Below are 22615 nucleotides of genomic sequence, written 5' to 3'. Positions count from 1 at the left end.
CAATTTTTCCTTGACCTCCAACTAGAGGACATTCTCCAAGAGTCTGGCTTGTTAACTGGAAATGTTTTGTTGATCATCTCTTCAGCAAAATCATGAGGACTTCTCAAAGTAGTTAGAAAGCAGAAAGTCTGGCTGAAAGCTGTATAAATATAAGCCTGTGCCCACATGTATGTGCTCTTCCCTTGCAAGTATTCTTTTTTTCAAATGAATGCCTCAGCCCTCTGAAGCAGTTGTGACTCCATCCCCATCAGCTAACACATCCATAATCCTTGATGGTTGTGCACTGATCACACAGGTCTGGCCCTGTCCTGTTTAATATCTAACGGCAGACTGCCTGGTGACTACGCGTGCCAACCTCCAGAGCCCCCAGTTCTCCTCACAAGTGCCATATGGGCGCCCCAGCCTTGTTCCATTAGCGGGGCCCAAGCAGAGGCAAGAGCAGGCCTGGACCCCAGCCTTACTGGCCTTCCCCTGGCACTGCCACAGGGCATGTCATCCCACTGCCAGCTGCCCACAATAGGTCAGAGAATGCAACAGCCACTGCCTACCTGAGTCTGGCAGAAGCCAGCTGCTGGCCGAGTCACACGATGCATCAATGTGGAGCAAAGGTCATCAAAGCCTGTCCTCCACACTGTGGGGCCTGGGGATAAATAACAAAAACAAAATAAATTTAGAATCAGCTAATGGTCAAATTGCAATTCCAAACACTGGTGTCACATTGGCTGAGAAATTTACAATCGGTGTATTTTACTTCATCTGCACAAGTTACAAATTTGAAATCTAATGAACTGTAATGAAAGCCATGAAAATGGTTACTTGACCCTCTCTGTATTTTTACATGATTACCAGGCACTTTCACCTCATGTATTTGTGAAATTGGTTAAAATGTTGGGTGCACAGACGTAAGAGGCATGAGAGGTTCTTCTGTGTAGACGTGCGAAGGAAAGCAGGAAGGAGGGCAGATGGAGGGTGCGACATCCAGTGCATCACATGGGAATGTCAGTGTGTGCCTCAGCAGCCTGTACCTGCCACAGGACCCGGGGCCTTTTTTTAATTAATCATCATACAGGATGAATAATTTAGCCATTATCACTGGGAATAAATAGTAAGGCTGGTTTTCCTCTTGAGTTCCATCCATTCTGTTATCATCTTTTCCTTAATAGCCTATAGTTAGGGCTTGGTCCCAGGTTAATACACCCTATAACTAATAGAGACTGAAATACGTCGTGATATTCAGCAGTTTAAGAAAGTGTGTTCTTAGACATTGCAGTCTTGTCGATAAAAGGTAATTTACTTCTACACTACAATGCAAATAATGTGAAACTGGTCAGTGGAAACACACTTTGATAGGATTTTAGTTTTAAGTGCTATATTACGTCCCGCCTACAAAACAAAGCATGCGATGTCCTGCTAGCTCTAGGTCTCGTCCTATGAAAAGATGCACATGATCAGCTAACATTAAAACCCTCTAAACAGCTCAGGCCTCTCCAGAGGTTGCCCCATCTTGGATTGAGTGTCGTCGTTTACAACCCTTGCCCTATTTGACTGGATTGAGATCTGGGAATTTTAGAGGTCCTATCCAATGCCTTAGGCTTATTATCGTAATCCTCACATTGTTCTGAACAGATTTTGTTGTGTGGTGGTGTGCGCTTTCACTGCTGGCACAGGCAGTTCCAGTAGCAGGGTGCTTTGCCCTGGGGGGTGTCTACAAGGCCTACAGTGGCTTTTAGATGGGTGGTGTGTGTCAGCAAACTGCAGGGCACAGTGGTTCCCACAAGAACATTGCATTGGAAAGGAATCAATGCTCATCACTGTGTGTGGTCAGTGTTTCCTGTTGATGCAAAATGGGAAATGAAGTTCATTTTCCATGTGCGGTGGTGTTAAAATATAAAGGCTGTATTTTTCTGCAGTTACTGAAAATACAATCACAGTGAGCTTACAAAACTAACAACACTCACAGTCAAGCATTATTTTCTTCTTCTTCTTCCTTCTTCAGCTGCTCCCTTCAGGGGTTGCAACAGGGGATTATCTGCCTCCATCTCAGCCTATTGCTAGCTTCCTCTTTTGTCACATGAAGCCTCTGCATGTCCTCCTTCACTACATCAATTCACCTCCTCTGAGGCCTTCTTCTTTTCCTCTTGTATGGCAGCTCCATCTTCTGTCCACTATCGCTCCTCTGAACATCCCAAAACCATCTCAGCCTTGCAGCTGTCTATCTTTTTTACAAACTGGAGCAGTCAGTATGATATACTCATTTCTAATCTTGTCAGTTCTGGCCACAATGAAAAACTTAGCATCTTCAGCTCCGTATCCTATCTTTTTGTTAGTGCCACCATCTCCAAACTATATATCAAAGCAGGTCTCACTACCATCTTATAGACCTTCCCTTTCACTCTTGCTGCTATCTTTCTCTTGCAAATCACCCCTGAAAATCATCTCCACCCACTCCACCCTGTCTGCACTCTCTTCTTCATATCTCTTGTGCACTGCTGTTGCTCTGGATGGTTAACCCTATTTAATTAAAGTTATCCACCACCTCTGCTCCTTGCAGCTTCACTGTTACACCTCTCTCTCTCTCTCTCTCTCTCTCACACACACACACACACACACACACACACACACACACACACACACACACACACACACACACACACACACACACACACACACACACACACACACGTAGTCTGTCTTTCTTCTGCTGACTTTCATTCCTCTTCTCTCTATAGCATACCTCCACCTCTTCAGGGTCTCTTCCACTCCACCTAGTCTCACTACAGATCACAATGCCATCTGCAAACATCACAGTCCTCAGAGACTAGGCTTGTTTTACAGCCACAGGACCTTGTCACTTTGAGTCAAACATGAACTCCTCTGTATACCAAGTCATTTGAAAGTCGAATGTGAGCCTGTCTGTCTTAATCAAATCTACATCAGACTGACTAAAAAAACTAAAAGAGTCTAGGTGTTGCAATGGCTCAGTCTGGCAAGTCCAGAAATCATGTGTTGGGACCTTAAATGAGCTGTGCATAAATGAATACCCACAGATCTCAAAGAACTGAGGCAATGTTGTAAAGTAAAGTGAGCTAAAATTCCTCTGTGATGATGTGAGAGAAGTCATAAAGAAAACAGTCGGTCCGTGTTATTTCTGTTAAAGTTGGTTCTACAAGCTGTTGAATCATGGGTTGTGTTTAGATGTTTTTTACAGGACTGTTTCAATGTTTTTCACATTACTGTAAGTGATCATTTCTAAATTACTCCTTGCTTTCCTCCTCTGCACAAAGTCAAAACATGCCAATAAAGATATATCTGTGGACAATATAAAGCCAATAAAACATTGTTTGGGTTTAATAGAAAACACAGAAGGCATTGTTCTGCATGTGTTCAATAGAGTCTTCACAGTATAATAAGATGAAAGCCTAAGGCCAAAGCCTCAGAATTAAATCAGCTATCATGGAGTTTGTAATATTGACACATGTAATTTTTCTTCAGAAAAAAAAAGTTCAAGAAAAAGCAAGTCTGATCAGATGCTTAGCATAGGCAGCAATTAAGCTAGCTAGGTAGCTACTTACCCACCGAGTTGAGCCATAGCCTTTAGCTTTACCCCTTCTTCTTCAAACCTTTGGCTAGAAGACAGCATGTAGAATACCTAGGTAACAAAAACCTGCATATGCATTATTTTTTCTAAATGCTTTCAGCCAGTCGAAAAAGTGCATCGTCTACTGACTGTCCAAAGCATTTTACTTATTGTGGGAATGCTACATAATAAGTAAATAAGTACATTTCAATCCAATCCAATCAAGTATGAAGTCAAAGAAAAGAAAAACTTTAGAACCAAATAAATATTAAAATGTGGTTTAACTGACAAAAGTGACTTCAGACCAAACCTCCCCCTATATAACCTAATAATTCTTATATGAGGACTTCTCAGGGAGGTTTTTTCAGAACAAATGGCTTAGCAATGTCAGAGGCTATCACAAGACATTAACAGATGATTCTCAAATCTAACCTGCAAATTTGGCCCACATCTCATTTCTTCTTATTGAAATGATGGCAACTCTTGCTAGGTACTGCTTTAAGGTAGTGCTTGGATCAATACGTCCTCTCATAATTTAGTCAGGAAAGTCTGAGCCATGCATCATTTACACAGCGTGCAGCAATGCACAGAAGGCATACTACAAAACCTGCAGTACTTTATATACATATGTGTGCAGCATTTTATATGTTCACCAGCAAATAAAATGTTAGTTCAAAGTATAACTGCAACATTTTTTCTTTTAAATAGCTTGGGTTTCTCTCTAATATCAGTTAATAGATTAAAAACTAGTGAAAACTACAATTCAAAATTACTCAAAATTAGACAACAACTTACATTATCCTGAATTTGATCTTAATTTGATGTTAGGATAATTTAAAATTATCCTAACATCAACTGGGGGGTCAAGCTGAGGGGAATATCAAAACTGCAAATATTGCACATCACAATTATTTTTTTAACCCTCAAATTAGAAGCTTTTAAATGAACTCTTTGGGACACTTCACAGATGGAAGCCTTGCACTTGGTCGTAATTTCCTTTTTGCCCTAAAACTAATATCAATCACTTTGAAAGATGGCGAGCTCGTGGTTGTTTTAAAGGTAAAGACTGACAGAATGACCCTTGAAGCAATTGTAAGAGAGTGTAGTTTTTCCAGTTCTTAAACGATTCAAATTTTAAAATGACAGTCCTCTCAATATTTAGCCAGGAGCCACCTAGCATCCAGTGTCATGCATGCAGCCGCCTTGTGTTAATTTGATTTTTATTATATTATATATGTTAAGAAAATTAGAGAAATGTGTCCAAAGTGTGAGAAGTCCATTTGGAGGAGGCAGAGTCGTGGTTTGGGGTATCTTTTCTGCATCAGCAGTTAGGGCCTCTTCTACAGTTACACTGCAAGCTAAACAGTGATACTTATCATAAGCTCCTTTACGTATCTCTGCTTTGAAAATGATAATCTTAAAAATAATGAAATTAATTAAGAATACTTTTAAGTAAAAAAAAAACACTTGAATTACACCCCTACAGGCATCATTTTAAACTGGACTAAGTAAGAGATTCAAAAGACACCAAATTCTTATTTCATGCATTCACAACCTTTATATGTTTGGTTTGCCAGAGACCTACATATCATTTCTTTACTTTAAAGAAGAAAGAATTTGGCCATCTGGTATTATTATTACTATCATCACTGTTTTGTTCGGGGTTGGTTAAAACAGTTCACAGCCTGTACAATTGCTCATGCACTGAAACCTCTGATGCTGAAATCCTATCGCCTTGACCTTTAACAAAAGACTGAGCATCCCTGAGGGGAGCTAAATAAAAGGGCACCACTGTGTTTTCTACTGATGCCACTGATATGATATCAATGGTTTTTCAGTAAGGGGGGGATTTGCTCTTGCTTTTTTTGGTATATGAAGGCCCACATTGCTAAAAAGAGGCTGTCAGGGTGCATAAAGTGTCGAAAAGAGACTTCCTCATCCCTTCTTGCCCCAAGGACAGTAAGGAGGGCAGCAGAGGAGCACTGATTGGGAACAACACCTGTCAGGTGAGGCTTTCGCAGTTGACAGCGCAGAAAGAGTGCCAGGTCGACCGCTATGACTGCTAATCTGTGACGTGGCAACCTGCCGGGCTCTGCCAGTCTCGAGAGAGAGAGAGAGAGAGAGCGCCAGGAGCCCCAGCGTTGAGGCTTTTCTGGGGCTACAATCCTGCTAATGTCTCCCCGAACAGAATGAACCACGCTGACATGCTCTAAATACATTTCATTATCATCATCATGATTATATCACTAATTGTGTGTGCTTGGTAACGTGCTGCAGCAGCCTCCTCCAGGGAGGTGTCTGAAAGACTGAATGATTAAAACATGTATGATGAACCATGCATCAAAATGTCCCTGCGGGCCTCTTCGCAAGATACATGTAAGCAGCTCCACTGACACTCTGAGCCAGCAAACAGCAGAGGATGTGATCTACTGAGGGTTGAAAGGCCGGGGAGAAACCTGCAGGCAATAACAAGACAGCAGGTGGATATTAGAGATGCAGAGGATTGACCTGAGCTGACCCATCCATATCCTTAAACCCACACTACCTAACCTATATACCTTAAGACATGGGTCCAGAGCAGCCTAAATAATTCCACCACCACACAACGAGTGAAGCAGAGGCTTAGGTTCAAATCATGGCTGGGCTTCTTTGGCCTGTGCTTGGCAATGTTTCCATCCTTATATGTGGTTGACAGGAGCGGATAAAGTTTTTGTGACAGCATTTGATGAATGTTTAATCCAACATTCATACATCGAGGGCTGGGACTGGGTCCCCAGTCAAAACCCACCAAAGACACACAGCAGGTGTGTAAAATATTCATTCACTACACGCTTCATTAAGAATGAAACATATCATGGTCCCCGTTCATTTATTCATTTCGATTATCGAAACAAAAGACAGAAAAATGAGAGATTAAAACATGGTGGGCGCGCTATTCTGTATTTGTCTCACAGATTTGTAACGATTTGTTTTGTGACAAATAACTCTGTCTGTTGAAATCCTGCTGTCATCTTGCTGAGAGTCAGGCAGCTACTGCGAGAGAAGCTTTCATGTGAGGGGCTGTAACAAATTACTGTCTGTCTGTCTGGGACTATCCAGCTCTGCATCCGATTGCAGCAGCTTGACCTTTGACTGGTCCAGGAGTGGCCAGGGACTCATCACACACGGCGTGCTGATACATACCTGAGCCATCAACCAAGAAAGGGACAGGTTTCATATTTTTATTAATTAATGGCCATTAATGATCTCTCCTGGTGACAAATCACCACACGCAGACAAATGAAGTGACTAATGCCGTGCCTGTCAGTGCTCGGGCTAGCTGAATGAATATGTCACTGTGGAGTGCCAGCGCTATTTCAACATACCCTTTTTGAATGAATGTGTCACACACATGACAAAATTTCCCCATGGAGATCATTAAAGTTTCATCTAATCTAATCGAATTAGTTCAAGTCCTGACAAACTGCCCAAGGCTGCGAGGCAACAGCGAATCTACACAGAACAGACAAAAATATATCCAGATTAGAAATTTAAATATTCCTTATAAAGCGTTGTTACAGTGGTACTGAAGATGTGGTGACAGCATGCCAGCTATCACTACACTGCTATTATTTATTTATTTAGTTTTGACAAGGTTAAAAATCAAAATTTGCAATCTTTTACATATAGTTTTGCTGCGGTTTCACATCTGTTTTAGATGAAGCTGTGTCTGCTCTGAGGCAACATTTTTATTTATTTTTTGTTGCTTGATACTGTAATAAGAAGCTCAGCCTGTTTAGCATACATCATCTTAATGTAAGTCTGTGTATTGTCTAAATATGACTGAAGATATTTAGATGGGTTTTGAGTTGCTTTACTGTTTCCTGTCAGCTCAAAGCTGTCTGTCCTTTCTGACCTCTGACATCAATAATACATTTTCACCCAGAGAACTTCAGCTCACTGGATAGTCTCTCTTTTTATTTTGAGCATTCTCCAAAATGTTTGTATAGAAAAATCCCAACAGATCAGCAGTTTCTGAAATACTCAGACTAGCTTTTCAGGCACCAACAACCATGCCTCACTCAAAGTAAATGAACTTTTTAAAAATTTTGATGTCAGTTTGAACTTCCAGGTCATCTTGACCGTGTCTACGTGCTTAAATGTACTGATTTTTGTGTTCACAAGCAGTTGAACAGATATACCTAAGAAAGTGGCCAGTGAATGTGTATTGGACAAGTAAGAGACAATTTTGCAATTCTTGAGCCCTCTTAATGCCTTCAAGTCAAAGATTCTTACAGCCTTAGCAGAGATTAAGTGTATCATGGTCAAAGAAAGCTCCCTGTGTAAGTTTAATAACATGTATTGATCTGGTATAACATGATAGGTCACAGCTTGCACCCAATAACATGTCTTTACTTTGCAGCAAGAGTCCCTTTTACTCCCTTTTTAAGCAATTACATTTTCACTTGAGCTTAAAAAAATATTACTAACTGTACAAGCCAGACAGTTGACTTTTATTTATAATTAAGCACAATGTGGCAAAATATGAAAGGGATTAATGAACATTTTCTTGTGAATTGCAAATAATAAAAAGCATGCATATAAAAATCATATAAAAGCATTTTTGATGCTTTAATTTATTAGCAGTGTTTTAAAGCATTATGGAAAGGTATGTTTCTTAGACAATCCATACCTTTTCTTTACAGTGAAATGTAGTGTTTCGGTTATTTTGTCACTTGATGTTAATGTTGCTGAATTTTTATTTTTAATATTTTTTTATTCTTATTATTTTATTATTTATTTCATTATTATTATGTGTGCTAAATGACTTGATAAAAGTCAATTTTATAATCGGCGGAGGAAGCTCCTCACTTTTCTCCTCCCGCGCTTGTCTGACGTCACTTCCGCCGCCCAGAAAACATGGCGGCTGCCAGTACCTGTGATTCGGTGCACACCCTGCCCAAAAACGTAGTCATTAAGACTGAACCAGAAGCGGAGGATGTGTCGGTCAAGCGGGAGCCCGTCGTTCCTCTCATTGCCCCGGTCAGCGGACTCCAGCCTCTCTCGTGGTCGCAGGACCACCGACTGGCTGTGTGCACCTCCAGTTCCCTGGCGGTGATGGAGCTGGTGTGCGACGTCCACAACAACAAACAGGACCTAACGCTGCACAGGACTTCAATCCCCGTCCCAGCCGAGGAATACAAACTGCGGGTAAGCGACCGCATACAGTCGCCTGTTACCTGCTAACACCAACACGTTATAAGAGGGAAATATCAGAACCCATGCAGCTCTGTAGCTTTAGCTTACTGAGCTGATGTGGTGTTTACAAGTCACGTGCTCCACTGTTTTGATTGGGAAACAATAACTTCTTCTGCGGGAAGCTCACCTTTATTTTACTTATTTATTTTTTAAATTTCAGTTTAGTTTGGGCTAGTTTAGTTTTTGTTTGAAAACGTAGGAGTACAGAGTGGGGAACTGTGGTGCTGCATGAGGAAGTCCGGAGTAGCAGAGAAGTATGTGGGGGTGGTGCAGGACATGCACGAGGGATCTGCTCAGAGCCCCTTCTTGTTTGCAGCGGTGATGGACAGATTGATTGATAATGTCAGTCAGGAATCTCCGTGGACTGTGATGTTTGCAATGACATTGCGAGAGTAAAGAGCAGGTGGAAGAGAGCCTGGAGAGGTGGAGGTATACTGTGGAGCAAAGAGGAAAGACATAATACATGTGTGAGTGAGAGGGAGACTGGTGTAGAGCAGGGCAATATGACCAAAAATATTTATCACGATATACATTTGAAAATTTGCGATAACAATATAATTGACGATATAATTGACACTAGACAAAATACTTTACAACTCCACAACTTTATTAGTGCAAAAAAACAAAACCCATCAATGTATTTTCACTTAAACAAGCAGCTGTTTGTTTTTTTTTTTTTTATGTGCATTAAAGTTATATAAAAATTAACAGTGGAAATGCAAATTCCTTGCTGACAGTTTAACCAAACCTAGTGGAAATTGGCCGACATATCCTCAGCATAACCTTGTATAATATCCACAAAACTTAAAAAGACGTCATACACGCACAACACGGTAATATTATATCGAAGCGCAGTACAGATCACTCCGCGAGGCTCCTGCCTACGTTAGCCGTAATGCTCCGACAATCCATCAAACTGTGCGGTTCGTAGCTTAGCAAAGTCATACTGAAAGGTTTAGGCATGTGCAGGGGATAGATACAGTGGCTTGCAAAAGTATTCGGCCCCCTTGAACTTTTCCACATTTTGTCACATTACAGCCACAAACATGAATCAATTTTATTGGAATTCCACGTGAAAGACCGATACAAAGTGGTGTACACATGAGAAGTGGAACGAAATTCATACATGATTCCAGACTTTTTTTTTTTTTTTAAAAACCATTCCATTGTTGCCCTGGCTTTATGTTTAGGGTCGTTGTCCTGCTGGAAGCTGAACCTCTCAAATCTTTTGCAGACTCCAAGAGGTTTTCTTCCAAGATTGCCCTGTATTTGGCTCCATCCATCTTCCCATAAACTCTGACCAGCTTCCCTGTCCCTGCTGAAGAGAAGCACCCCCAGAGCATGATGCTGCCACCACCATATTTGACAGTGGGGATGGTGTGTTCAGAGTGATGTGCAGTGTTAGTTTTCCGCCACACATAGCGTTTTGCATTTTGGCCAAAAAGTTCCATTTTGGTCTCATCTGACCAGAGCACCTTCTTCCACATGTTTGCTGTGTCCCCCACATGGCTTGTTGCAAACTGCAAACGGGACTTCTTATGGTTTTCTGTTAACAATGGCTTTCTTCTTGCCACTCTTCCATAAAGGCCAACTTTATGCAGTGCACGACTAGTAGTTGTCCTATGGACAGATTCCCCCACCTGAGCTGTAGATCTCTGCAGCTCGTCCAGAGTCACCATGGGCCTCTTGGCTGCATTTCTGATCAGCGCTCTCCTTGTTCGGCCTGTGAGTTTAGGTGGACGGCCTTGTCTTGGTAGGTTTACAGTTGTGCCATACTCCTTCCATTTCTGAATGATGGCTTGAACAGTGCTCCGTGGGATGTTCAAGGCGTGGGAAATCTTTTTGTAGCCTAAGCCTGCTTTAAATTTCTCAATAATTTTATCCCTGACCTGTCTGGTGTGTTCTTTGGACTTCATGGTGTTGTTGCTCCCAATATTCTCTTGGACAACCTCTGAGGCCGTCACAGAGCAGCTGTATTTGTACTGACACTAGATTACACACAGGTGCACTCTATTTAGTCATTAGCACTCATCAGGCAATGTCTATGGGCAACTGACTGCACTCAGACCAAAGGGGCTGAATAATTACGCACACCCCACTTTGCAGTTATTTATTTGTAAAACATGTTTGGAATCATGTATGAATTTCGTTCCACTTCTCATGTGTACACCACTTTGTGTTGGTCTTTCACGTGGAATTCCAATAAAATTGATTCATGTTTGTGGCTGTAATGTGACAAAATGTGGGAAAGTTCAAGGGGGCCGAATACTTTTGCATATATGGATATAAAGGAAAACAGGAAGAGTTAACTATAACTGCCTCAAACCATGTTAACCAAGGTTAATAGCTACTCTTATAGCTATACTAAATACACTGCAAGACAGTCATTCATTAACCGAGGAACAAAAGAAAGAGTATAACTGCTAAACAGTTGACCTTAAGAGCAACTAGCCTTGAAACTCTTCAGGAGTTTTGCAATATTGTCACATCATAAAACAGAAAAAAAATGTTTTCTTGCTGGGATGTTTTATCTTCGGTTGAGCCTTTTAACCAGCTGTTTAAGGCCCTGCTTTTCCACCATGTAACTACGGTACTCTTCCTGTCATGTAGGGTACAGCTAACTAGCTCACATCTGTCCACTTATGTCTACTAATCAAGGTAGACTAAATCAGCTGTTTAATGTTGTTTCTAAACGAGATTTTCAAACATTGCTTCATATTCATAAATGAATGTGGGAAATAAATAAACTCTTAGGTTCTTCCCTCAGTCTCCCTCATGTCTCCTCTTGTGATCAGAGCTTTACATACAGTTGGGCCCATAGGTTTTTGTGGTTTGCACCCTGTATTAAACCCTTTGTGTTTGCATTCATGAAGGCGTCTCTTGATTTTAGACTTTCACAATGGCAAGCGAATGTTCTTGACTCAGCTAAGTGCTGGTTTTTCTAGACCTTGGAATTAATTTTGTCGTCTTGAACTTCATGATGTCATCTTTGGTCTTTTTGTTTCTGAGTTGGGCAGTGCATTTTTTCTTTTTAAGAATGCACCAGGTTACTGATTTGGATTTGGCCACTGCTGAAGTTTTTTTTTGTGTGTGTGTCTCTGCTACGTTTGTTTTGTTTTTCAACCTAGTAATGCTTTCTTTAACTTGCATGGGCACCTCTGAACAGCAGAACTCCATATCCTCGATTTGCTTAATTTGTAACACATTCCCAATTGTTTGCATTGTGTGTTCAACTTATTGACCCATTAGCTTTGTGCAAGACCTTTCAGAGCATGATCACTGCTCACAAATTATTAAAGTCATTGCTTCAGTAAATAAATAACATATAAATAGGTGATCACAAACTGATATGTGTTACTCCTGTAACGGTGTTGATGTTTGTTTTCTCATTAAACAAATTGTGTACACATGTCTCAGAAAGGGAGCCAAGCACTTTTGTGCTATTAGTTTGGCTATTAGTTTGGCAGTGGTGAATGTTTCTGTATTTTCATTATTTACTAAAGCGCAGGGAAGATAATCAAAGTAATAGAATACAAATGCTGATTTTAAACAAACAAAAAAACGAGAGAAACAATTTTGTTGTGGTAAATTTGTCTCTTCGCAGCTGCTCTTGTGTATAAACATGAGTGCTTTTAGGTTTCGTCTCCAGTCCAAAAATCCACTTGGCAGATACATTGTTGGACCTAGCTGAATTTTATAATCCACTAGGCACGGTGGCAGACAGGCAAAGTTGGTTTCCAGCTGTCAATGGCTGATATGAATAACTGCTTTTTAATGGGAGGTACTGAGCTGGGAGCTGTAGACTGTGGCTCACAAAGCATGGCTTGGTTTTTTTTAGAGGCCATGATATTGTCTGTATAATAGTACAGCCACCCAGGAGGCTGTTTTCTGTGGTGAAGCTGGGCCATGATGTTCACCATTTACCTAAAATGATCCTGCATTAAAAAATGAGATAACAAAACTTAGATATCTCTAATTTATTCATTGCAGTCTGTTTGGTTATACTGCGTCTATCCTGTTTGTCCAGTTTGTTGACATAAAACTTTTTCTAGGTTTTACTCGCTGTAGAGCAGCAATAATTAGGTGGTTATTTCATTAGATGATTCACAGAAAATGGATCATCAGTGCTTTGGTAACAGTTTTAGCCTTTTCTGTGGAAATACCACTTATTAAGCTAAAACCTGATGATGATTTTGTTGCTTAACAGAAGAAAAAAATGATTGCTAAAAAGAGATCATTACAGCTAATTATATGTAGTGCTTCTAATGCTTTTTTAACATCTAGCAGTGCATACTGACATTCAGATGTGCACATAGAAAAATGATATATATATAAGTGCATTTATATGTGAGATAAATGCACACTTTTTGAATAGTTTTCAAAAATACTGTTTATATGGTGCTTCTCTGTAAATCTTTGCAATATTGCAACATTTCTAAGGACTTTGTGGTAGGTCTTGAGTTGTAGCTGATGACGTTACTTCTGTTCTGCTCTCACTTTGCATAGTTTTCTTGCATATTTTGCAAAGTATTCAGCTCTTTTGGATGTTGTTGAAGTTGCTCCTTTTTTTCTGTATTTAATCTGTATTCTAATTTTTGCCTCATAACTTTTGCACTGTCCACTTCCTGCTGTGACAAAACAAATTTCCCACGTGTGGGACTAATAAAGGTTATCTTATCTTATCTTATCTTATCTTATCTTATCATCAGAGGCTGATGATGTGGCTCTTGTGCTGTTGTTGTAGGTGCATAGGAATGTAAACATGTGCCATCCCTATGTCACTGACACCAAGATATAATGCTTTTATATCACGTGAAAATTTTATATCTGCGTTATAGCAGATGCTATGATATGGCACGTTCCTTGTAGCCTGAGCAAGTCTGGCATAAAGAACCAGTTTTCTGCCTGTAGCAGGGTGTTGTTACAGTGGCCCCCCCCAAGCTGAGACAACCTGTAAGAAAACAAAACAGGAAGGGCTGGGGCATGTTGGCTTGATGATATAAAATATCATAGTAAAGCCAATACAAAAGTGCTTTAAACCGGCCTTATTTTCAATGGCCAGCAGGGGCAACGCGTGTGTATAATATTTGTATGGGAATCTATGGGAAAATCAGCCCTCTTGTGCCTTACTTTTCTGACCCAAGTTAATACTTTGCTGTTTGATTTCATGGGTCAAGTCATGGGGATTAAAACATCAAATTAATTTAGGCAATTATGGACATTTTTGGAGTCAGCGGGATTATCCAGGGTATGCTCATTGGATGTCCACTCTGCTGATCCACCCTCAGTCCTCACATTTGGTCAAAGCACCAAAAATGGCAGTAGTGTAAACACACAGCTTTTCAGATGAAGTGTTGGTGGTTTATCAAATAAAACATTTCTGCACATGAAATTAAGAACAAACTTGACTTTATAATCCTTAAATATATGTTGTTTTTGCCTTTTAAGGTGGGGCCATCAGTAGAGCTGTCTGAAGCAATGGTGAAGTTCGCTACACATCCAGATCCCACAGTAAGGCAAGCATTTTTGGCTGACAGCGTGATCAACCCATCAGTAGGCGTGCACAAAGGAATAAAGTACGCCAGCTGGTCTCCTTTGGGTTGTGACTCGAGTGGACGCTGCTTGCTCGCTTGCCTAACGCTTGACCACAGACTTACCATTCATAACAGCCACAAGCGTCTTGAGTGGAACACGCTAGTTGATCTTACTAAAAAGTACAGCGAGAGGCTAAAAGAGCGGAATTATGCCAGAAAGGATGACAAGCTGCCGCAGACTAACTTACAGGACTTTGACGAGCTGCAGCGGCGTTTCCGTATGCAGACGCCACTGAGAATGGAGTGGTCGAGTATTTACACGATTAAACAGGTTCAGCCGGACAACACGGGCGTAGACTTAGAGATGGTCCTCCTCGCTGTCTTGATGGAAAACGGTGACCTCGTCTTGTGGAAGTTTGTGTTGCCTTTTACAGACGGGGCAGATGTCACGTTTTATGACACCATCGAATCAGGCGTGACCAGACCAAGTGACTTAGCGTGGTGGGAGTATGAAAACGCAGATCGTCGCATGAGCGGCCTGATCGTCGGCAGTGAGGTGGGACCCGTCAAGATCATGCCAGTCAGCCTGTCGGGAGTGAAGGGGTACTTCACCCTCCGACACCCCGTCATCCTGTGGAAGGAGTGCGATGAAATCGCTGTTGAAAACCTCAAATGTGTCCCGATGATCCACCCGATACATAAATCCAGCTGCAGCCTCATCGTCGCATCACGTGGCTGCTACGTCTTTTGGTGTTTACTTGTGATTTCCCCAGCTGGACTAAATGTACACAACTCTCACGTGGCTGGGCTGCACTCCCTTCCTGTAGTCTCCCTGGCGGTCAGTCAACAAGGTGTCGCGGTGTACACTTGTTCCACAGACGGGTGGATTAAAAAGCTGACGCCAACTTTTACAGAGAGCACTTTAATATTTAAGCAGGAGGAAATGATGCGACCAGAGAACCTCACGGGGAGGAGGATACACGGGATTGCAGTGAGCCGCAACGGAGCATATATTGCACTTGTCAGCACGCAAGGTATGGTTGATGGCTATCATCCAGTTAACAGGACTTACCAGGTTCACTTTGTGACCTTAAAAACTCCAGAAGCCGCAGCAGCGTTGTTGCTCAGGTCTCCTACGCAGAACTTGTATAAAATGGCCGACCTGCTCGACCTGGTGAGGTGGCAGATTTTGAAAAACAAGTCCATCCCTGCATCACTGCAGGACGAGCTCGATCAAAAGATCCGGGAAGCGGACTCTCCTTACTTGTGGCGGTTCAAGCTCTTTTTGGTGCGAATACTTCACCAGTCACTGCAGTCACCTAACACAGAAAACAACTGGAAACCTGCAAAAGAGGGAAGCAAGGTGTTCATAAGAGATGCGGAAGAGGAGGATGGAGAAGACAAAGAAGGTGCTGTGAAAGAGGAAGGTGAGCCCGGAGGAGAAAAACTGGAGAAGGAGGAAAATCAGGAGGAGCAAAGGGCAGAGGTACAGGCTTGGATGAACACCGTAGAGACTCACTTGATGAGAGAAAACATGAAGAAGGTGTTAGGGGTGGTGTACCTCAATACCTGGCTAGCAGAGAACATTAGCATACCCACCTGTGGCCTGGTGGAGTATCTCTCTAAAGACACCAACGACAGAGCATCAGAGGTAATGACTCGCGTGTTATTTTTTTCTACTTAAGACACCACTGCACGTTCTTTTGGTTTGGTTTTCCTGAATACAGCGCTGTAAAAAGTATTTGAAAAGCTTAAATGTTTCAGATCATTTAAAAAATGTTAGTAGTAGTCAAAGGACAGAGTTTTTACGTGATCATTTGAAAAGAACCTGTAGATTATAGAAACAAATTCAATGACATCTATCACTCTGGACAGTGTTACAAAACCATTTCTTAGGCTTTGGGGACTCCAGTGAACCACGGTGAGAGCAATGATCCACAAATGAGGAAAATTTGGAACAGTAGTAAACCTTCCCAGGAGTGGCCGGCCTACTAAAACATTTCATCAAAGACTCATCCAGGAAGTCACAAAAGAACCTAGAACAGCATCTAAAGAACTGCAGACCCCAATTACTTCTGTTGTTGCTTCATGACCCAGAAAATCCAATCCAAGCACCTAAATCCAATTGAGGTGCTTTGGCACGCCCATAAACAGGCCACCCTAGCTTGAAAACCCTTCAGTGCGGGTTGATTACAAAGAATAGTTGGCTAAGAATTCACTAAACTCATTACCAGTTTTCGTCGTGATGCATTCTCAATCATCCAGGTAAGTAAATTTCCAAAGATTGATGCAGCAACAACTCCACCTCATTGTTAGTCCATTTAAAAAAACTCTGTGCGTTTCCTCGACGTTTTGCCGCGACGTTTGAAAGAGCCGGAAAGTAAATAAACGGCAGACAGAAATGAGGCAGGCCAAATCGTCTTGTGTTTCACGCATGCGCAGTACTGGAACGTAAGCGTTTTCGGCCGTTTCAATGTGGACGCGCAACTCTGTGAAAACGACTGAAAACGCTAGTGTGGACGCGGAGCGTTTTCAGACAAAAACGCCGTTTTCAAATCTATCCGGGCTAGTGTGGATGTAGCCTCAGCTGACTGCAGGTTTCCTCAATTTTATAAACTGTACATTTGCATAATGACTGAAACCAGCCCATTACCAGTTATTGCAAATGTTTGATTGCAGTTACAATGGTTGTCAAGGGTGGCGCAACCAGGTAAGTTTAGGGGGCTACTTTTTCCAAGAGGGTTTGGAAATTTTCTAACTTTTGTATTTACTCAGGTTTTGTTTATCTGAAACATGCAAGTCTGGCAAATATGTAGGAGGGGGATGCTTGTTAGATGTAAGGCTGCAGTGGAAGAAACTTCTTTGACTTCTTTGCCTCCGCTATACAAGTTGGGAATGCTTGCATTGGTTGCTTTAATTCAGACCCTTTGGTCCTGCATGCTTTGTCCTTCAGGTCCTGATTGGCCACATCAAGAATAAGATGAACAAGCAGACGTTCTCGGAGCGCTGCAGCCTGTGTCAGGATGTGCTGCCCTTCACAGACCACAAACAAACCATGTGTAAAAATGGACACATGTGGCTCAGGTACGCACAAAATTCTTGAACAACTTTAGAAACTTAAAACGTCTAAGGATGGTTGTTTTTCTTAGCTTTAGCCTGACAGGATGAGTAGGTGCACCGTTGGTTCAGATGCCACAGCTGAGCCTGAGCGTTGGGACATGAATTGAATCTCAATGCCGAACGCCTTCTTTGACGGTTTATTTATCTTCTCGGAGCAGTAATCAAGGCTCCTTCCTTCTGATATTTACCCATGCAGCACTCTCATCGTCTCATAAATATCGTCTGTCAAACATTTCTCCTGCCTGCTCTCTAGCTTGAACGTGGTGCCTCTGGTGGGCACTGAGGGGAAATCTGTGCCCGTCAGCTGCACCTCAGCACTGTTTCTGCTCTACTTTTATAATGCGTATATGTGTGTGTGTGTGTGTGTGTGAGACTGTCCCTGGCAGCCAGCTCTCTAATGTATTTCTTTCGGTCTCCTCCAGGTGTGCGTTGTCATACCAGGCCTGCCAGACGCTGACGTTCAGACGGTGCCTCCTGCTGGATAGCATCGCCAGACTGCCAGAGCCTGAGGGTAAGCGCCACTTTCCATCTCCCTCCACCTCCATTTCACAGTCGCGCTCTCGATCAGCCGTCTCCTCCTGTCACCTTCAACATCAGCCTCTGCCGCTCGGATCAATGCTCGACATGTTGGATGACTGAGCCACACAAACATAATACTTATTAACTGTGACTGATTGCAGAAATTAGCACAGCGTCTTTTCTTTCTTTCTAGCCAGTGTGCTTTTGTATTTTCTTATAAGGCAAGAGTTGAGTTACTGGTCACAAAGCTCAGTCTTGTCACTTTCTCGGCTAGGACTTGAAATGTGTAGCTGGGGAATTCTGAATGCTGGAGCGGGAGTAAGTGATCTTTGCATGACTTCTTTAAGGTCGGTCAGCTCAGTAGGAGGGTAGAAATGTGCACTGACATGCACGTGCAACAATGCAATTAACAGAACGGGTGACTACTTTTTTTCTTTTTGCTTGTGCTTGTGAATTACTGAAGGGGTTAATACTTTGATACTCAGGGGAGAAAAAAACAAAACTATCCGAGGTTCCAGTGAGGAGGAGACACGTTAGTCCTGATTTCTTAAGTAAACGATAACCTGGATTAGAAAAACCTGTTGGCAGTGGAAAGCTGATTTCCACTGCCATGTGTACAGTTAGATGGATTTCTAATCAGCCTGTTCACAACAGACTGTAAACAGAAACACAGGTGTGACAGCAGAGCTGCGGGATGAAAGAGGAGATGAATGCATTACATACATCATTACTATATAATGCATGTAAACATGTTTTCTGATTGCCTTTATATCTGAAATAATGATTGCATTCTGTTTCCTCATAAAAGTCCTAAAGGAAAGAATTAAGTTTACAAAAGCCTTAAGTATTGTCTCGAGCCCGCAGTCGACTGTGCAGGCAAGCCAGCAAAGGTTTCTGTATCAGTCTGGGGGTGTCCCGACCACAGTGACATTGCTGACTGCTGCTCACTCATTAGGTACGAGCTCTACATCGATTCTGATAAGGAGTCATTACAGTACACAATTGTAACATTAGAATTTAGGATTTAAATATACTGCTTAAACATAGGGGAATTGTACTGTATGCTAACAAATAATTGTTATCTTTATAATTGTTTTCCTCATACCATACGTTCCTCATGCCTTCTTTATATTTTGACCATTACAGTAATAATTTGCATTCTTTTAATGGTCTTAAAAAGCCTGAAACGCAGAAAGCCTCGGTGAGTCTGTGGAACGTTTATTGCATCTAAGTAATCTGATTATCAGACGTTTACTATTTACTCAAACTGATTAAGAAGATTTCTGTCTGTGGTCATTGTATCCAGTATTTCAGTTTCTTTAATTGGATTTGGGGAAAGTATGATTTGCTTCACATTAAATGTAGGAAACCCTCTTACATATTTATGTTCGGATATATTTGTAAGTTAGAGATCTTTGCTCTGCATTGGTTTTACAGTACATGTCTCTATGACATGTAATGTACACATCATCATAATAGCCTATAAATGGGTGGAGGTAAGCTCAATAATGATACAAATGAGAAAAAAATATATTATTCTACATAAACACAGAAGTGGGAAAAGAGCAGGCTCTGTGGTCCTGCAGGGGGAAAAATGATCTCAGGTCTTTATCAAACCTGCCTGAGGGGCAGCTCTGCTGGTCATCCCAGCCTATCTGAGCTAATGAGTGACAGGTCTGTGCAGTTGTGGCATCTGTCAAAATCAGCATCACCCCCCACTTGTCTAAAAACATCTTTAGGATGTTTGCCTTCTTTATAGTTCCTATTTCACTATTTTTATTATTATCACAGCAGTTTCTGTTTGGAATAAAAACCCTTTTATACATGAAATTCTTAAAAACAATTTAGAAGCTCTATGTCTGACAGCAAAAGACAAAAAAAACCTACATTAATATTAAATATATGGCATTAAATAATTAGAGATAAACAAACCAGCCATGTTGCCATCTTGAATATGCCCGAGACACTACAGTCTGTGCAGCAGACAGGAGGCCGTTTCCCCCGCTGAGCCACTGCACATCATGTCTGTGAGATCTAACTTTAGTCGTGGGTGTTTTGGGATCACAAAGAAGAATTTTCTTTTCCCCTAAGTCCTGCCTCACTGATGAGTGTGAGATAATGCACTTTCACAGTAAACTTCCTAATTTAGTCATTTCTTATCTCTCACATACTTCATTAGAAAGCCCTGTTCTATACTTCTACGTCAATAGCAAACATGAGGTTAAAATTAGTTTTTTCAGTATTGTACAGTGGGATAAATACAATTTTTAACCCGTTTTATTCATTGCGGGTTAATTTACTCAAGCATAGATGTTTTTGTTTAACCAGTGGTCAGAAACTCTGACAAATGTTATAGATGTTTTAGAAAAGTAAGCCGTTTCCTTCGCATTACTTCTAACAAATGTTGGAAGACAATGCAGACTGACCATCGCTTACACTTGTCCTGTCTTGCGTGTAGAAAGCAGCAGGAGAGAAGCATGCTCTCATTACAGGAAGCGCTTAGTTTGTCAGACCAGTGTGTGCAAGGGGCGGCTCACTTAATTGTGGTGTGTCGTGAAAAGTTTAGGGCTAAGTTTGTTAATTTTTCATCCATATTTTCTCACCTGAATTTTTCTTTTTGGTGCTTTAGTATTAGACTATGCATGCACACTAACAATGAATTGTAATGTATTTTAATTAATGTAAATGACACTGAATAACAACTGTGAATGTGCAGGATAAAGCTTCAGCTTAATGTATGCGTACTTTTATATAACGTATTAGAATAGGCCGGCCTCCCAGTACCACTAATGAAGACTCAACAAAACACAAATAAAAATGTAGAGTTCACAAACAATAGTGATCATACCCCAGTTTTGAATGCTCAGCATATAAAAATGGTTATTACACAATTATTAAATATGTTTGCGTTCCATTGCAGTCCATTTTTATTGTATCTCATCACCTACTTCTCCCCATCTTTTGATATCAAACCTTTTCTTTCTTTGTCTGAACTACAGTTCGTGTCTCGAGGGCACAACACATTACCTCGGCTGTTCCAGCTCAAACTTCACTTGTATACTTACTTACTAAAAATGTTTATTATTTAGCCACATCCTTTTCTTAGGAATGGTGTGCACTATTGATTGTCCCACTTTTATTGCTTTAGTGGACAAGAACATTATCGATTTTTGTGTTTCTTATATAGAGAAAAGGGGTGTGGCACTACGCAGATTGCAAATAACGAGAGTACGACTGTGTTTGTAGAACGAGGATGTAACATATGCATGGCAGTGAGAACAAATTGGCCAGTGTGCACACTTAATGAATCCAGTGGTAAGTTTGCACATGCCCTTATTTTGTGCTCAATTGTATACTCGTAGTGCTTAATGAGGCCATTTTTTTTTTGGGGGGGGGGGTCTTAAATTGTACTCCTGTCACCCTTCAAAGTCTCTGATATTAATATATACATAACCACATTAAATGAATTTGTTGTTCGTAATCTTGAGCACAAACAGAAGTTGTTTTGTTTCCCCACAGATCCAGAGTGGATAAAGAAGATACTGCAGGCACCCTGCACGCTCTGCGACTCGCCGATGATCTAGAGCTAAACGATCATTAAAACCTCAGGGCTTCCCCGCGACCTTCAGAGCTCGCCGCTCTGACACCGGGTCCAATCTTGTCAGACATCACTGCTTTTTTCTTTCTTAATTTTATATGTTTTGTTCATGTTTTTATTACTTTATATTGGTATGTTAAAAGAGCAAATAAAACGCTTTGAATATTTGTTGAAACTCTTATTTCACTCCAGTTACAAAGTGTGCAGTGTGTGCTTCCTGCCTCTAAACTTTTAAATTAATATTTTACGGAGGTAAAACATTTTGGAGTCAAACTTTACACATTTCTTTATTTTCCACCCCTCATCTAAAGCGAATTCCCACTCAGAGCAGTTTTTGGACAGAGATGCTCAGAAACAAAGTTTAAAATGTGGTTATATGTGGAGGTTTTTATTATTCAGTAGGACTTCAGGGCGCCATAAATAAGCTCCCTCATTTTCCTCATGTTGACTCTATTTCCAAACCTTTGGTGTAGTTTTTATTGCAAGTAAGTGGAACTTACTCTGCAAGTCCTATTTTAGTGGGTTTTTTCTTCTTCTCCTCTTTTTTTTTTTTTTTTGAGTGCAACAAATAATACACTCTGAATAATACATACTCTGGAAGAAACTCAACATACCTACTTTAATTGGCACTGTAAAACAATTTCCAAGCTCTGGGAGGAGGAGATGGAGGGTGGTGGTGCTCAGTCATTCTCTCAGATGAGGACTTCCGCTAATGTAAACGTAGAAGAGAAGAAGCGGCGAGGCAGATGAGATGAGCAAGAGGCAGAAAGAAAGCAAAAAGTGTGCTTAAAAACCCAGCGTGTCCCTCCCACGGGAGCCCGTTGTAATGAGATTCAGCAGTAATGAGGGACAGAACATGGCGCCAGATGTGATTCTAATTCTAATCAAGGACGGGAGGGTGGAGGTGATGGAGACGGGGGGTGTTAGGATAGAGAGCATATTGTTAAATACAATTAACCCTTTTTTCATATTTGGAGAGAACAAGGGCTGCAGGGTGGGGTTACAGGCTCAGCAGCGTGTTATCTGGCC

The 22615-nt window shown here is 41.3% G+C and overlaps 1 protein-coding gene across 1 annotated transcript; it reads left to right on the top strand.

Moving 5' to 3' along the window:
- The first annotated feature begins 8467 nt into the window (after window positions 1-8467).
- On the top strand, window positions 8468-21762 carry gtf3c4 (general transcription factor IIIC, polypeptide 4). The gene is made up of 5 exons (XM_085413531.1): window positions 8468-8767; window positions 14264-16000; window positions 17303-17433; window positions 17892-17980; window positions 21508-21762. Exons 1-5 carry the CDS (start codon window positions 8477-8479, stop codon window positions 21570-21572), a joined length of 2313 nt encoding a protein of 770 aa, XP_085269657.1. The 5' UTR covers window positions 8468-8476; the 3' UTR covers window positions 21573-21762.
- The last annotated feature ends 853 nt before the right edge of the window (window positions 21763-22615 follow it).

Source organism: Rhamphochromis longiceps, linkage group LG7, assembly GCF_057381845.1.
Source record: "Rhamphochromis longiceps isolate RC_006_pf linkage group LG7, R_longiceps_female_GT1.1, whole genome shotgun sequence".
NCBI classification, from domain to species: Eukaryota; Metazoa; Chordata; class Actinopteri; order Cichliformes; family Cichlidae; genus Rhamphochromis; species Rhamphochromis longiceps.
This window is presented reverse-complemented; position numbering and strand designations above follow the sequence as displayed.

Coding starts and splice junctions, on each gene's coding strand:
- gtf3c4 (XM_085413531.1), top strand. CDS start 8,477: ATGGCGGCTGCCAGTACCTGTGATTCGGTGCACACCCTGCCCAAAAAC. Junction 8,768..14,263: donor CCGAGGAATACAAACTGCGG/GTAAGCGACCGC, acceptor TTGCCTTTTAAG/GTGGGGCCATCAGTAGAGCT. Junction 17,981..21,507: donor CAGACTGCCAGAGCCTGAGG/GTAAGCGCCACT, acceptor GTTTCCCCACAG/ATCCAGAGTGGATAAAGAAG.